Below are 16,404 nucleotides of genomic sequence, written 5' to 3' on the forward strand. Positions count from 1 at the left end.
CCAGCATCATATTCATTTCTCATGTCCAGCTTAGACACATCATCGTACTTGCAAAATTAAATGGGAGATCAAGGCCAAACTTGCAACTCAAGTTTAAAGACATTTTCCCCCTCAGAAAATAACTGGTGTTCATGAAGTTCATAGTGTAACTTTAGTAGTCAGTTCAAAGGAAATGTTAGAAAATTAAGTTGAACCCCCTCTCCTAAGTAATTTTAGTTTGAAATTTTTTTTCAAGAGTATATATATCATTTTAAAGATGGTGAGCAAAGTTTTGTTTCAGTATCAATTCTGAATTAAAAATATGCCCACTTGAAAGATTTACCAAATGAAGTCAAAACAGTAATTCATAAAATGGATATTTACTACAAAGAAATAATTAAGATAAACTGGTACTAGATTTTTACGTCCTTAAAGGCAGCAACTGGGTCTCATTCATCTTCATATCCTTCAATGCCACGCACCTAGGAGGTGCTCAATAATCATAGATTGAATTAATGAGTTTAATATTTTAGCCTAGCATTAATCAACATCAAGGTCAGCACATACATTAGAAAAATACTAATAAAAATAATTATTTAACATGCTAAATGATTAAAGAATAAACTTTGCATATGGAAACTACTTGCTTGGCTAAAATGACATAAAATTTAAAAAAAAATACCACGCTCGATGTTGTAAAAGAGAATAAGAAAGAAACCGAGTTGATTCCTCAGGACGTACAATCTTATTAAGAACACGAAAGCCAGTAACAGAATTTTAGAGCTCCAAGAGTCCTTATGTAACAGTTCATTAGAAGAAAAATGCCACATGATCATACAAAATTGAAAAGTGCCACAGGAATTCACATCAAGCTCCTGTGGTCTCACGTGGACTTGAAGTTATACCTTGAGGGAAGGAAAGACCACATAGAGGGGGTGGAGGGCATTCAAGATTAGTGTAACTATATGAATAAAAGTCTAGAGTTAGAAAAGTACAAGATACTTTAGAAATTAAAAAATAATTTGATACAAATACAGTGTTTACATATGAGTGAGAGAAAAGACAAGGCTGAAAGGGAGTACTTAATGCTCAATTAAGGAATCTGGACTGAAAAGATAGAAAAGATAGAGTCTAAGAATGAATAAATAGCTTTTAAGACATCACTAACGTAACAATTTATCAAGGATAAATTACCTGATCCTTTTGTATTCTACTGAGGCAGTTAAGAGCAACAAAAACAATTGGACTGGCAGGGAATAAACATTTCTATTCATTTATACATTTTACCTTAATATTCTTTTTAAAGTACTGAAGTTTATAAACAAATTTTAGAAGAGTGAGAGTGGAGTGATGGGATTCATTTATATACTTTAATAGTCTGATTTAACTATTTTAAAACAGGGAACACATTTAATTTTTAACTTATAATTCTTAAGTAAAATGAAAAAAATGTATGGCAGTTGTCCAATCAGAGAATGGTCTGTTCCTTAAGGTATAATTTGATTTGAATAGAAATTATTATTTAGAAAAATCAAAGCTGAATTCCATTCTTACTGTTCTTACTGCTTATAATGAGTAATTGGCATGGCCCTTACACTATTCTTAGCATGAAACTTGGCACTTTGGCACAACACTGATGTCAGCTCAACTTAGGGTAGGAACTCAGTTACTGACTAAATACTGTAATGAGATGGCAGTGTTCTGTTGAACATTACCACGCAGCATTCCAAATTTCGCATTACATTTTGGAATCATCTTGTTTTCCTTACATATTTTATTTAAAAAATTGAGGAAAATGTCCAACATAAACAAAAGTGTAATAACATAACAAAACCTCATGAACCTACAACCAGCCTAGCATCGACAACTATCAATATTCCCAGCGTTGTTTCAACTATCCTCATTTTTTCTTCTGAAATATTTTAAAGCAATTCTCAGACACGATATAGTTTATAAATAAATATTTCAGAATGTACCTCTAACAGATACAGACTTAACATAAAAAGATACATTGAAAGAGCCTGTTCCTCCTGAAATTTTTCCCTTCTCAAACGGCTCAAGCCAAAACCTCAGAATCATCCTTGATTCATCTTTGTCTCATACCCTAGGGTCAATATGACACCCAACACTGGACAGATTCTGAACCTGCTATCACTCTTATTTATGTCATATCACCTTTTGCCTGTCCTCTGGCCACATCTCTCTAACTGGTCTCCCTAGCACCCCGGCCACCTCAGATTCTGCACTTGTTGCCTCTGCCTGAAATGCTTTTCCTCCAAAAAAAAAAAAAAAAAAATTGAGAACTGTCACTTTCTTGACAGTTTCTAGAGGTCTGTTCTAATTTGATCCTATTAGAAACGCTTGCCATTACCATCACGTCTATACAACACGGCAACAACTGCTTCACGACTACCTTAACCTACCATCCCCACCCTAGAGAATTTGAAACAATGAGCAATTGACATTCATTTGGGAAGTAAACCTTTTGAGAGTTTTTGCGAGATTTTTACAATCAAGGCTATCAATAATTTAAATCAAATTGTAATATATGTGTCCTATATAAGCAATGCAGATTATGTACCTGAAAACATATCTAGCTGTATTTAAGAGTGGCATTATCCAGTGTCAAATATGCATTCAGCATCTAGAATCATGGGGAGTCAGCACTAAGGTAACACCAAAAGCTCACAATGTAGGCAGCCTTTACCTTGCTCTAGTTCTACCAAACTTTTGCCAAGAATACGCAATGCAAGATCAACTATGCTAATAAAATTGGGGTAAAGGAGAAAAGTAATAACGCAACCCAAGTGATTTATGTTTCAGTGTCAACTTGATGTGCATATTCGAGAACTATTTTTGTTTTCTCTTTATAAAAGAATGTTGTTGCTGTGACTACGCCATTGACTTAAACGCCAGATTGCTTATGACCTATGTTGTGGTGAATTTACATCTGCTCGTAGATTTAACCGAGTTGGCATAATGTGGGTGATGACTGTAGAAAACAGTCCAAGTTCCCTAGCACTGGCACTTCCTTAATTTCTGAATACCGCGAGATAGTTAACTTTTCCCCTTAAAGTGTATTTGAAACATGTCACTGTCACTATAGGCACGATATTAATCTCCACCCCCCCCACCCTACTCCGACCCACTGCCCTACTGCCAGTGATTCCCATTTCAAAAATGAGTGAGAACCCCCAGATTCCGTGGCCTTGGCAAAGTCTGGACGCCAACTGGCGATCTCCATTTCGCCCGCGGACTGGCAAGCCCAGGGGCTGTCCTCTTAGGCGGAGAGAGGGAGAGAGGGCTGCAGGGAACTGTGCTGGCAGCGCTCTGGGTTGGGGGCAGGAAAAGGAAACTTCCTTCTTGGGCTCGGCGAGGAGAGTCCGAGGGAGGAAAGGAAAGGGTGGGGGTGGTGCAAGAATGGTCGGTCTCAGTTACTCCGCGGACCCGCCAGGCCTCCGCCCACCCCGGGAGGGAGGTCACACGAGCACCGGCGTCGTGGGGTTAGGAAGGCCGGCGGCGTTGAGCCTCGGTGTCCTCCAGAGGCGGGAGGCAGCTCCGGGCCCCGTCCCTACTGCGCCCCGCTTCCCGGGGAGCGGCGGTTGGGCATGAGCGGGGAGGAAAACGGCCGCCGGGCCCGGAGGGGCACCAGGCCGCGCCCGTCCCCCGGGCCTCGGGCCGCCGCAGGCCCGCCCGGCGGTCGGCGCAGCCCGGTGCGGAGGGCGCGGCCGCCTCAGGCGACCCCTCCCTGGCCTTCCCGGCCGTCGCCGCCGTGCTTCCCACCGCGGTACCTGCACTGCACGACTGAGAAAGGTGCCTGCGTCGGCCGCCAGCTTCTTCACGTTGAAGTCCATGATGTTCATCCTGGGCGGCAGCCGGGCGGAGCTGCCCGCTGACCTACAGGGGAGGCGGAGGCGCCGCGGCCGGGCTGGGGCGCCGGGCGAGAGCGGCGGGGGCAGACGTGGTAGGTGGAGGGAGGCGGCGCCAGCCCCGCCGCCGCAGCTGTCGTTTCCGCGAAGGGGGAGAAAGAGGGTGGGGCGGGGCAGAGACCGGGCGCCTCGGAGCCGGCCACGCGCCCAGGCGGCGGCGGCCGAGTCGCTGAGTCTGTCCCGCCGGGAGTGCTGCCGCTAACGTCGGCGGAGGGCCGCGGAGGGCCTGCAGGGCACCGACTGGCGTCCGGGCCGTGCGGGGCCGGGACCCAACGGAGCGAGGGAGCGCGGGCCGTGGGGCGGAGCCTTTATGGAGGTTACCGCGGGAACAGCGACCCCGTCAGGATCGCCGCGGCCCAGCCGCGGGGCGCGCCGGGAGCTCCGCGCTGTCGGCCGCCGGGGAGCGTAGTGTTAGTCACTAGGGGCGCAACCTGGGGCCGCTGACGCGCTACGTGTTTGCAGTTAAGCCCCTGAGAACCAAGAGCAGAGACAACCCACACCCCTCGTTTTGTTTTAAGAGAAAATATGGAAATTGTAGCATAGATTTACAGTATCTGTGAAATTAGAACCAAGTTTCCTGTCATCTGGTAGCCGTCGCGCCCCGCTGGTCTCCGACGCCTGGGTGGCTCTCGTTTGCAAAATAAGATTGAATTTAATGTCCCCACCGAGGCTGCGGTTCATTCATTCAGCAGTCTTGAGTATGTGCCGTGTACCTGCACTGAGCCCTGTGCTGGAGGGACCATGCTGAACAGGCGTGTCCCTGCCCGCAGGAAGTTCTCAGCTGGGTTACTTGACAGCCACCAGGGGCTTCTCTTTCTCCATTTCTCCCCCACCCCCTCCAAATTCCGTCACCATTTGCTGCAGGAAGGACTTTATGGCTGGCTAAGGCAGCATGCACACGCGGGATTACGGGATCAACACTAGGTACCTGCTCTGTGCGAGATCCAGTGCCAGGTGGAGGACGCAAAGAAGTGTAAGAGGGTGAGTGAGATACGGTAGCTCTTAATGATTCAGCGAGGCGAATTTTAATAACTAATGAGAATGCGGTGTGAAATCTATTAAAAACTCCGTAATTCTGAGTCTTGTTACTGAAGGGAACTTGGGTCACCCCGCTGGCCCACAGTAAAGCCAATCTATTTACAGAGGCTTGTGGTGAAGGGTAGCGCAGCGTTTACTGTAAGGCGCCACACAAGCAGTGCCAGACAGCTCGTGCTGAAGACGGCGAACTCCTGGATGGGTTTCAGAAAGCATCTTTTAAAGGCCGGGTGAAGGGGGGTGGGTCCGCAGGGTATGTGATCAGCTCCTGTGTAATTCTCTGATTGGCTGATGGTGAGGTGATGTGATGGTGTCAGGGGGCTTAACGCCAGAGCTTAGGCTCCAGCCGGCCTGAGGGCTATGTGCTTGTGTTAACTTCTATTTGGTGGGGGTTTCCACACCTGTGAAACAATTCAGGCAATGTGCATCAGATGCAATTACCTAAGTACGTCAGGGAGGAGCTAGAGCAGAGCATATGGGGAAGGGGTCTGTCCTCGGAAGGCCCCATAGGGTCCTGTTCCTTTAGACCGTCTTCTTAAGCAGTCTTCATGACACAGCCTATGCTTAAACTAAGCTGAAACAGGTGCAAGCACAGAGGGCGAGACGTTAATATTTCAAAAATAAGAAAAGTCTTTATGTATTTTGTGTGTGTGTGTGTGTGCAGCTGTGCCCTTTTGTTACATTAGGGCTGGGAAAATGCAGGCCCAGCAGGCAATGAAATGAGCTCACATTCATGCCTCCAGTATTTTACTGAAACAGCAGTCCTAGAAGCAGTGACTGTGTTAAAGGCACAAAGGTTAGTTCCTAATGGCATCATAAAGGACAGTAGATAACATATAAATATTTGTGTTCTTCGTAGTCGTGATAGAAACAACTATTTCTTCCTAAGGTAACTACAAAAGAATGAATCTGCTCCATCTATCCTTCATCTCAACATATTTTTCCAGAAATATAGAAAAAGAAATATGTAATCAGGAATCTTGTTTTTCATCTATTGTCCATTTTGGATTTTTACATGGAAAACACTTTCCAGATGTCTGTCTTCACAGTGAAGTATATTTGTCATAATCTACTTCCATTTCTACAAAAAGAATCACAACACCACATTCACCATTAGAGGAAAAATCTCTGGATCCTCTTCCTCAAACTTGTAGTTCTGCCGACTTAAAAAAAATCTTCACTTATTCCTGTTGAGCCCTCTGTAGTTATAATCTGTTTCTCTTGTTTCACTGACAAATTCATGAGGCTAGTGTATTGTCTCTATTTCCTTACCATCCTTACCATCTTAGAATTTCCTGCCTAATTCCATGCAGTTGACTTCCACTTCTATAACTATACCTAAACGGCATTCCTGAGGTTGCCAGTTATCTTCCTGATAAATCAGAACCCCTTTTTCAGACTTCCACAGTGACTCTACCCATCCAGTTCCCAAGAACACACCCTTTTCCAGGGCCTTACGTTTCCTGGTTTTCCTGCTACCTCCTGGACTTTCTCTCATTCTATTCTGCTGGCACCTCTGATGGCTTTACTGTAGGTATTCCTCAAAGCTCAATGTTTAACACTTATTTTTTGTTGTTGTTCTCTTTGATTAGTTTCTTAATGGCAACTTCAATTATATCACTTCATTCTTTTGTTCATTCATTTAGTAAATATTTTTTGAGTACCTACTATGTGCCACGCGGCATTGTTTTTGTGACTGGGAATATAGCAGGCGATGAGACAGACAGCCCTTGCTCTCTACAGAGCTTATGACTAATCTGGTAGAACAGAAATTGAATAAGTAGTTCTAAGTATGGTTGAATGCCAAGGGAGAGTCCAGAGTGCTCTTAAATGTTCACCTCCAGTCTGTACCTAGTAACCTGAATTTTAAGTGTTTGAAGGCTTGGTCTTTCTGTAAAGGCTCCAGATCCCCTTCTACTGCTTTCTTTTTCTGTCCCCTATACTAACTTCTTATTTCAACAGTACACGATATTAGGAAAGCAACCTTTTAAAGCTCATAAAAAGTGCTGAAATCACCCCCAAAGTTTTTAGCTTAAAAAAAAAAAAACCTTTATAAAAATGGCATTTTAGGTAGTATGGTATGTATTTTAATTTGTGTGTGTGTGTGTCTGACAAAGTGTTCGTTACATTCTGTTTAGACCAATGACATCAAAAGTGGAGGTGTATACACTTCATAGGTGTGCAAGATCATCCCCTGGGGTGAAGAGAGAAATGTTAGAAAATTGATTTGTGTTTATTTTTATCTAATAGATAGACAAATTTGTTTCATAAGTTAAAAAATATGGATTGACATTGGTGTCCCCACCTTGCATTTATCAGATAGACACACATCACAGACAGTAAATGAGGTAACCTAAGGGAAAAGTGGGAATTCCACAACTTGGAAGAATTGAAATTAGTGCTTTCCTTTGTTTATTTGCTTCAGTATATGGTCACATAATGCATTGTGACCAGTTACATGTCTTTGCACATTATATTATCTAAGTTTTAACTAAATAAAGCTTCACAGTAATAGGCAAGTAGCCTAAAGAGATTTCCCCAAATAAATCATCATTAAAAATGCATATACAAGCATAAGCAAACAAGAAATGCCAGAGCTGATACTTGTTGAATTTATCAGGAAAAGTGTTGAAAATGGATTTAAAGATGATTAATACTTGGTTCCAGCTTTCAAGGAATTTGGAATCTAGTGGGGGAAACAGATTAAAAAGTATAACAGCGTGAGAACTATAAAAGCGCGTGTAAAGTTGGGTAAGGGGGAGAAAGCGTAGAGGAAGTGGGTATTACCAGGATAGGGGAGGTGATAATTAAGACGTCTTGAACTGGCTTTTGATTGAATTCATCTGGCAGATTGAGGCGTTGGCGGGTGGAGGAGGGGTTGGGGAGAAATGATCAGAATTTCAGTTTGGAAATGTTTTGGGTAGTGTGGATAATGGTTGGAGGGGGCAAGGACGGGTAGGAAGAACCATTAGGTGTCTATTACCATACTTACCTTGTACTCTGCTATCTTGAAATCTTAGATTTGGAAATCTCCTTTTGACTTCTCCTTTGATCTCTTTGACTCCTTTACTCATTTAAGTGTGTTCTTATCATCATCAGGCCTGTGATTCTATGCCTCATTTTTATTCGCCCTATTTTTAACTCTCACCAGTATTCTCAGTTTCCTCCACCCTTCTGACCCATCAATCTACATTCCTGGATGAATGTTTTCTCTGTTCATGCTCTCACACTGCCAAGCATTGTTAGAGAAAATTGTACAACCTTGTAGATGGATGCTAATACCAATGCATGATTTCTTACTTCCGTTGAATCTTTGTAACTGCGTAGCAATGCTTCTACTTCTTAACTTTTTCACACTGTCTGCAGAGCCTGCAAAACTGTAGAACTTTTCCACTCTCCTAAGATGCCTTCTTCAGTCTCATATACTCTTACTCTTAGCCCTTGATGCTTTTTCTATGCAGAGAAATTACAAATCATCAAGTTGTTTGGTAGGAGCTCCTTCAATAAAATTCCCTTGTTTCCACCTTTTATCCTTCTCCACACTCCTCCCCCATTGGTGCCAAATGTTTCAAAGGAAGCATCCCAGGTGTTCTCTTCTGAGTTGAGCTACTGCTCTCTTAACCTTGGCTGCATATTAGCATCACCTGGAGAGTTTAAACAACTGATGCCTGGACCACAACCCCAGAGTGTGGACTGGGCCAAATTTCTCTGGCTTGGACTACTAATACTATGTTGAATAAAATGGCAAGAGTGGGCATCCTTGTCTCATTCCTGATATTAGGGAAAGTGTTTTCAGCTTTTCACCACTGAGTATGACGTTAGCTGTGGGCTTCTCACATATGGCCTTTATGATGTTGAGGTATGCTCTCTCTATACCCACTTTGTTAAGAGTTTTTATCATAAATGAGTGTTGGGTTTTATCGAATGCTTTTTTTTTGCATCTATTGAGATGATCATATGATTTTTATCCTTCCTTTTGTTAATGTGGTGTATTACATTGATTTGTGGATATTAAGCCATTCTTGCATCCATGGAATAAATCCCTCTTGGTCATGGTATACAATCCTTTTACTATATTGTTGAATTGAGTTTGCTAAGGTTTTGTTGAGGGTTTTTGCATCTATGTTCATTAGATGTATTGGCCTCTAATTTTCTTTTCCTGTAGTGTCCTTGTCTGATTTTGGTATCAGGGTAATGTTAACCCCAAAAGATGAATTTGGAAGCATTTCCTCTTCTATTTTTTGGAAGAGTTTGAAAAGGATTGACATTCTTCTATGAATGTTTGGTAGAATTCACCAGTGAAGTCGTTTGGTCCTGTACATTTAGTTGTTGGGAGGTTTTTGATTCCTGATTCAGTCTCCTCACTAGAAATCAGCCTGTTCAGATTTTCTGTTTCTTCCTGACTCACTCTTGGTGGGTTGTATGACTCTCTGCTGGTCTCTGCATTAGGTGAAACAGCCGCCTCTCACGTTCATGACGTAGTGGCTTCATGTAGTAGACAAACCCCGCCCTAGCCCTTGGTTGTCTCTCAGACCTTTGTGACTGTCCAAGGAACTTGTTGTATTTTTAATAGTTCTCAGTAGTTGAGAGTGTGCCAAGACCTGTCAGTGTCCCAAAGGAGAGAATTTCAGTCAGCACCTAAATGCAGGCTGATTTGAAGCCAGACCCCCAGACACCAACTGTTAAAGTATGCGAATATATACAGTGCTGGGCGTCCACAAGTGTAAGCCCCACTGTTCACCAGAATCAGACAATCTCAAGGTCTCCCCTGGGTGGCAGTCATTAAAAGCAGGGCCCTAGATGAGTGTATAAGCTCTTTTCTGAGAGATAACTGGTGAGATGTAGTCAGGCAGTGCAAATATGGTGTCCACCGGCCTGCGTTCCCTGACAGAAGCTCTGTAGGCCCCTGGGTGTGTGCCTAACCCATGTGACCACAACTCCAGGACAAGAAGATAGGCTTCTTTCAGAAAAAGACTGGGGATGTCTTTCAGTCTGTTGTCTGTGCAGTAGCCTGTCAAGAACTGTCAGGCTGTTGCCTTCAGGGGATCCGGGAACACAAGACCCCTGGCCTCAAGAGCCACGCTGTCAAGGGGCATCATCTGGACAGCAGCCTCGAAAACCCGGGCACTAGACACTAAAAACCAGGGGACCAGATGTGTGTAAGCATTCCCCTCCAGGACACTGGCACTCAGGTGCACGGCAGGGGGAGAGCACAAGGCAGCACCTGCCCTGTGAGCTCTGTGGAAAGGATCACAGTCAGCCCTTAATGTGTTCAGCTAGAAGCCTGCTTCTCGGGCTGCATCGGTGATGTTTAGCTGATGGATTTCTTTCACAGAGAGGCTGTTGCCTCTCCCTGTGCTCTAGGGGTGGTGTCTGTTTACGAACTCTTTTTCCATTGGTCACAGTCTTATAAGACTTGCAAGCATAAGCCCCACTGGCCACTAGAGCCAGCTCACCTAGAGGTGTCCTGTGTAGCAGCATCAAAAATGAGGTGCCTGACAAAGGCATACATTCCTTTCTGGGAAATACTGGTGACTTGGATGAAGGCAGAGGAGTTGTGCAAAGATTCCGTCCACCAGGCTGTATTCCCTGAGAGCACTTCTTAGGCCGCCTGATACGTGTCAAGCCAGAAGCCCGCGCCTCAGGCTGAAGCCCTTTCACAGACTGGAGGTGTGTTTTAGCCTGCTGTCTGGGCAATGCCCCGGGGTGGTAGCCTTCCAAGTGCCGCCTCTCTGATTGTTACAGTCCCTCTGGGCCCAGGAATACAAGCTCCCCTGGCCTCTGGAACCAGGCAATCAAGGGGCATCCCCTGGGCCACAGCTGCATAAATCAGAGCCCCAGACCTGTGTAAAAACTCCTTCTGGGAGATACTGGTGATCCGGAGCACTGTAGAGGGACAGTGGGGAGATAGTGCCTACTGTCTGTAGTGAGGCAGAGGGGGAGTGTAAAGATGGTGTGCACTGGAAAGAGAGAAAAAGAGAGATTGTGTCCACTGGCTAAAGCAATGCAGGGGGAGCGCACAAAGGTGAGGTCCATCTGCCTTTGTCCCCAGAGAGTGATTCAGCAGGTTTGCAGATGTGTGAGTTAAATGAGATGCCTGCCCCTCAGGCCAATGCTTTAATATGAACAGAGTGAGCCTTTTCACTTTGCTATTGGCTGTCTCTGAGCTGGGCCCTGGGGAGGATGGGTCCTCGCACTCAGCCTTGTAAGAGCCATTTCTCAGTCTTGTGGGCCTCGTGTATTCAAACCCCACCGGTTTTCAAAGCTCATCTCTCAGGTGCAGGTCTTAAAAGCTGAGGTGCCTGACGAGGGGTTCCACACCTTTGCATCTCAGTAAGAAGCTCTGGGTTTGAATTCCTTCCTGATTCTGGGTTGCCATGCTGGGAGGGGGGTTTATGGTGAGATTGTGTCCCAGCCTCTCCTACGCACTTCAGAGTGGTTTTCTTTTTAAATATTGAAACAATTTCAAACTTACAAAAAATTATAGTGACCAATTTTTATATGAATTTCTTTCTGGGCTTAGACGTTCCAAGATCATTTAGATATTGTAAATTTGAAACCCTATCAGTGGGAATACAAATCATGATAATAAATTCTTTGGGGAGAACTTTTCCCCTCTTTTCAGAACTCATTCCATGATAGAAAATCTTCCTTGTCGTCTTGCTGTGGCGGGGGTGCCTTTTCCCTGAGGGTATGGAACTCGCAGATGTTTAGTTGATGTGCACAAGGGAAGTGCATAGGAGGGGTTCGCAGTTTCTAATTTCTGCTCGCAGCAAGGGCCCAAATTCTTATCTCTGGCTACCACACGGGTTTAAAGATTCAAGCACCCTCCTCGTCCAACTGCCTTCCCTCTCAATATAGGGTCATAGTGTGTGATCCTGGCTCTAGTGTTCAGTTCCTTCTTTATTTCTGCCACCTAACTATTTCTCTGTCTTTTTTGTAAGCTCAAATATGTATTAAAATATATTTTTTGCACTTTACCTGGAATTACCAGGAGTTTGTAACGGAAGAGTTTTCATGTTAGCTCATCGGCCTGTATTAGGGATTGATCGTGTTCAGCACAAGTTACAGAAACCTGGGTACAGTGACTAACCAAAATAGGGGTATACCTTCTCACCTACTAAGAAGTTCAGAGGTTGGCAGCTTTCTATGTCTTTTAGCTATTCTTAACATGCAGCGTTCATCCTCATTCTCAAGATGGCTCCTGTATTTCTAGGCGTCACATATGTCTTAAAGGCAGAAAAAAGATGAAAGGTGAAGGCAAAAGGCACTATGTCAACTGAGTCTGCTTTCTCTTTTTTTTTTTTTTTAAATCAAGAAAATGAAGGCTTTTTCATAAGCCCCACTTAGTAAACTGATTTATATCTCGTTTGTCAGACTTGGGTCATTTGGTTCCTTGTAAAAGTAATAGAATTTGGTAAATGCAGTGTGCCTTTGTTAAAAAAATACCCATTTTTAAAAAATAAGGCTGTTGTCATGCTGAACATGCTAACATGGGGACACAGTTAGCAAGGAAGAAGGGGAGACCAGTTATAGGACATACAACTGTGAATATCTGCCATGCTACTGTGGAGCAAGAACTGAGTCTCCTGGGTCCTGTCTGCTACACTGCAGCTTCCTTGCAGCATCAGGCCGATAAACAGGGCTCGCAGCATAACCTGCAGGGCTCAGTGCAAAATGAAAGCGCAGAATCCCTTATTCAAGAAGTAGGAGAAATGTGCCAAAGGTACAGAAGTACCTTCTGTGGTCTCTCAAATTTCATAGTGCTTTTTATTTGCTACTTAATGTCATTCTGAGCAAAAAAAAAAAAAAAAAAAAAAAAATTAGTGTGAATTTTACCATGCATCTTCATATTGTACAGTGCCAGTTTTAAAATGCATATATGAGCATTTAACATGCATGCATAAACACTGAAATTATACAGTATGTAATTCTTAGTGTGTCCATACACTTGTATTTCATTCTTACCAAAAGAGTGGAAATGCTGCACAAAACTAACTCAATTTTAAAAATTTAACTTCTTGATATATGCACATTCTACCAGTAATCTCTACCTTTGGCTTAATGATGAGTAAGGAAGGGCTGAAAGGAAGAAGAACTATGCCCTTTCTTTCTCTCACATTTTCAGTGTAAGTGGTTGACAGCTTCCATACACACTTACCTTGTACTCTCGTTGGTCTGCTGGAATTCTTTACTCATGGAGCATTGTCAACACTATGTGAATGTGACCGCAAGGACTGGCAGTGAACACGTGTGTCTCAAAGCGCTGATATGGAAAGATTTCCAAGCTATAATAATAAAAAAAAATAAGGTATGGAACAGTGTGTGAATCTTTTTAGGTAAAAAAAAAAAATTCTGTGTGTTATGTATATATAAGTACATTGTATATGCACAACTTTTTAAATAAAAGAAAATTTTTTCTTTTTTTATTGATATATAGTCAGTTTACAACGTGTCAATGTCTGGTGCACAGCATAATGTTTCAGTCATACGTATACATACACGTATTCCTTTTCATATTCTTTTTCATTATAGGTTACTATAAGATATTGAATATAGTTCCCTGTGCTATACAGTATAAACTTATCATTTATCTATTTTGTATTTAGTAGTTAATATCTGCACATCTCTAACTCTCAATTTATCCCTTCCCACCCTTCTTCCCCTCTGGTAACCGTAAGTTTGTTTTCTATGCCTGTGAGCCAGTTTTTGTTTTGTAAGTAGGTTCATTTGTGTCTTATTTTTTTTAGACTCTGCATATGAGTGATATCATATGTTATTTTCCTTTCTCTTTCTGGCTTACTTCACTTAGTATAGCGATCTCCAGGTCTATCCGTGTTGCTGCAAATGGCATTATTTTATTATTTTTTATGGCTGAGTAGAATTCTGTTGTATAAATATATCAGAGCTTCTTTATTCAGTCATCTGTTGAAGGACATTTAGGTTATTCCCATGTTTCGGCTATTGTATTTAGTGCTGCTGTGAACATTAGGCTGCATGTATCTTTTCAAATTAGAGTTCCTTCTGGATATATGCCCAGGGGTGGGATTGCTGGATCATATGGTAAGTCTTTTTTTTTTTAGTTTTTTGAGGAATCTCCATACTGTTTCCCATAATGGCTGCACCAAACTGTATTCCCACCAACAGTGTAGGAGGGTTCCCTAATAAAAGGAATTTTAAGAAGCTTTTTGCAGTGGTTATCTTGGGAAAAGGTACAGTGGGGTGAGAGTGGGAAAAGTTAGAGGATTTCACTTTTCATTTTGTGAATGTCTTTACTGCTTGGAGTTTCAGTCTGTGTGTGCACGCACGCCTGTGTGTGTGTACGCATGCCTGTGTGCGTACATATACTTATATATAATATTTCTTTCATATTTTAATTTTTTGATTTTAGAGTAGCAACTTTATTGATTTAATGCACTTTCATTAAAATATTCAAATGGAATAGGAATTGACAAAGAAAGCAACCAGCAACCCAGAACCACCACCCAGAAATAGCCAGTATTAACATCTGGTGAAAATCTCTTTCTATATAAATATAGATGAAGGATGAGTGAGAGAGATACAGAAAGATAAAAAAGGGAAAGAGACATTATTAAAGATAGAGAGTTATAAAAGGTATTAAATTAAATTTACTTAAATTTAACAGAAACAAAAAACTAGAATGAAAAATGAATAGCTAAGTCTCATATTATTTCTTTTCCACAAGAGGTATTAGATCCTAAAAGATGCCTCTTGGAGTCACTGGAGTCATTTTGTGTGACTGGTTTCCCCCCCTTTGACTGCTTGTTTCAATCGTAGATATTATCTATTAATTATTATATTAAAGATGCGATAATGAGAACTCATATTTTATTTAGCCTTTCCTTTGTCTCCCCACAAACTTTTATTGCTTTTATTATTTCTACTTTCAGTAGGGAGTTAAACAGAGAATCAGCATTAATGTTCAGTGTCACTGGAGGATGTAGGAAAATAAGCAGCCTCATACACTGTGGAAGGAACTATACATTAATAAAGACATTTGGAATGGTGATTTGCATATGTATCAAAATTTAAAATATACAAGATCTTTGACCCAGCAACTCTACCTGTAGAAATCTATCCAAAGACTTGTTTATTCGAAGAGAAGTATACAAAGATTTTTTTTGGTAACATGTTTTTAATACTAAAAAGTTGGAAACAATTTAAATATTAATCAGTAAGGAAATAATTTGATGACTTACAGTGCATTCATAATGAGGAATACTATACACTTACTAAAAGAATTGAGAGAAGTTTGTACTAAAATGGAAAAAATGTCTATATTGTTAAGAGAAAAAAGCAAGTGATATAACATACCTACAGTGTGATTCCATTTATTTATTATAAAAAAAATCTTATTTTTACACATATATATATTTATGCACCTACACTGATACGGAATGGTACACATAGAGAAAGCGACAGAGAGAAAAGGAGGATAAAGAGGAACTTTCACAGTTAACTTGTATACTTAAAAACTGCTATAGTATTTTACAACAGGAATGTATACATTGAATAAAAGACAGAGGGAAGAAAGAAAAAAAATTCTAGTTTCTTCTCTAAAATTTAATATGTGACAGTAAGTTACCTAATTAATTTTGTCTAATATTTCATATTTGAAGATTAATATATGATTAAATCTGCATTATATTTCAAGTGAAAAAAGAAACAAACCAGCTTTTGACACAGTCCACATGGCTTACCATAGTTATTAGCCAAAAAGCCAAAACTCCCTCACCTCAAAATGACATAATTTTTTTCCTATTGTGCTTAGGATCTTGGAATAATTTAATTTGCCACATTCTTTGTTCCTGAGTAAAAGTGCTAGGTTAATGGCAATATTATTATCTTCCAAAGTGTTTCTAGAAGTATCTTGGTCTTTTTTCCAAGTTCTTACTGGAAGAACTGAATACTAATTCCACTATAAAATAAAGCTTATTTATAAATTTTTTTATAATTTAGCTAATCATATTTGTGACTTAGGATGAAGACTTAAAGAAAGAGTAATATAATAGGCACACATTGTTGTAATTTAGGCTAAATGACTCATATTAGCAATAAGCATCCTATACTGAAAGGTACATATCACTTATCCACTGATGCTTTGAAGTATGGAAATAAGGAAACAATATCACCAAAAGAAGTGGTTCCCAAGGAAAATTTCAAAAGGACCCACTTATCTGTTGCTTACCAATCAGATCAACTAACAAACACCTATTGTGAGCAGTCCCTGTGGTAAATTCAATAGAGGACACCAACCAATATAAGCTTGTTCCTTCTATCAAAGGACACGTATACATAAGATATTATGAAAAGTCAAATCTAAGAAATTCTAGCTTTGAATGCATTCAGGTGCTTGTGGTGGAGTTAAGCACATCCAGAAGTCTTGCTAAGAAGCACAAAATGTGATCGTTGTGCTCCAAGGACATATAATCTAGTTTTG

General features: G+C 41.4%; 1 protein-coding gene and 1 long non-coding RNA gene across 4 annotated transcripts in view; one reads left to right on the forward strand and one right to left on the reverse strand.

The window, feature by feature from the left end:
- SH3GLB1 (SH3 domain containing GRB2 like, endophilin B1) overlaps positions 1-4,064 on the reverse strand; it is a 31,889-nt gene extending 27,825 nt beyond the window's left edge. For both annotated transcript variants that reach the window (XM_031465527.2, XM_064493374.1), the window contains exon 1: positions 3,771-4,064. In XM_031465527.2, coding sequence (XP_031321387.1) covers positions 3,771-3,842 — 72 coding nt within the window. In that variant the 5' untranslated portion in view covers positions 3,843-4,064. The remainder of the gene's footprint in view (positions 1-3,770) is intronic.
- A 138-nt stretch (positions 4,065-4,202) lies between these two features.
- The window catches only part of LOC116156944 (uncharacterized), a 69,971-nt gene continuing 57,769 nt past the window's right edge, over positions 4,203-16,404 (forward strand). For both annotated transcript variants that reach the window (XR_010383766.1, XR_004140904.2), the window contains exon 1: positions 4,203-4,889. This is a non-coding gene — a long non-coding RNA (uncharacterized LOC116156944). The remainder of the gene's footprint in view (positions 4,890-16,404) is intronic.

Source organism: Camelus dromedarius, chromosome 14 (genome assembly GCF_036321535.1).
Source record: "Camelus dromedarius isolate mCamDro1 chromosome 14, mCamDro1.pat, whole genome shotgun sequence".
NCBI classification, from domain to species: domain Eukaryota; kingdom Metazoa; phylum Chordata; class Mammalia; order Artiodactyla; family Camelidae; genus Camelus; species Camelus dromedarius.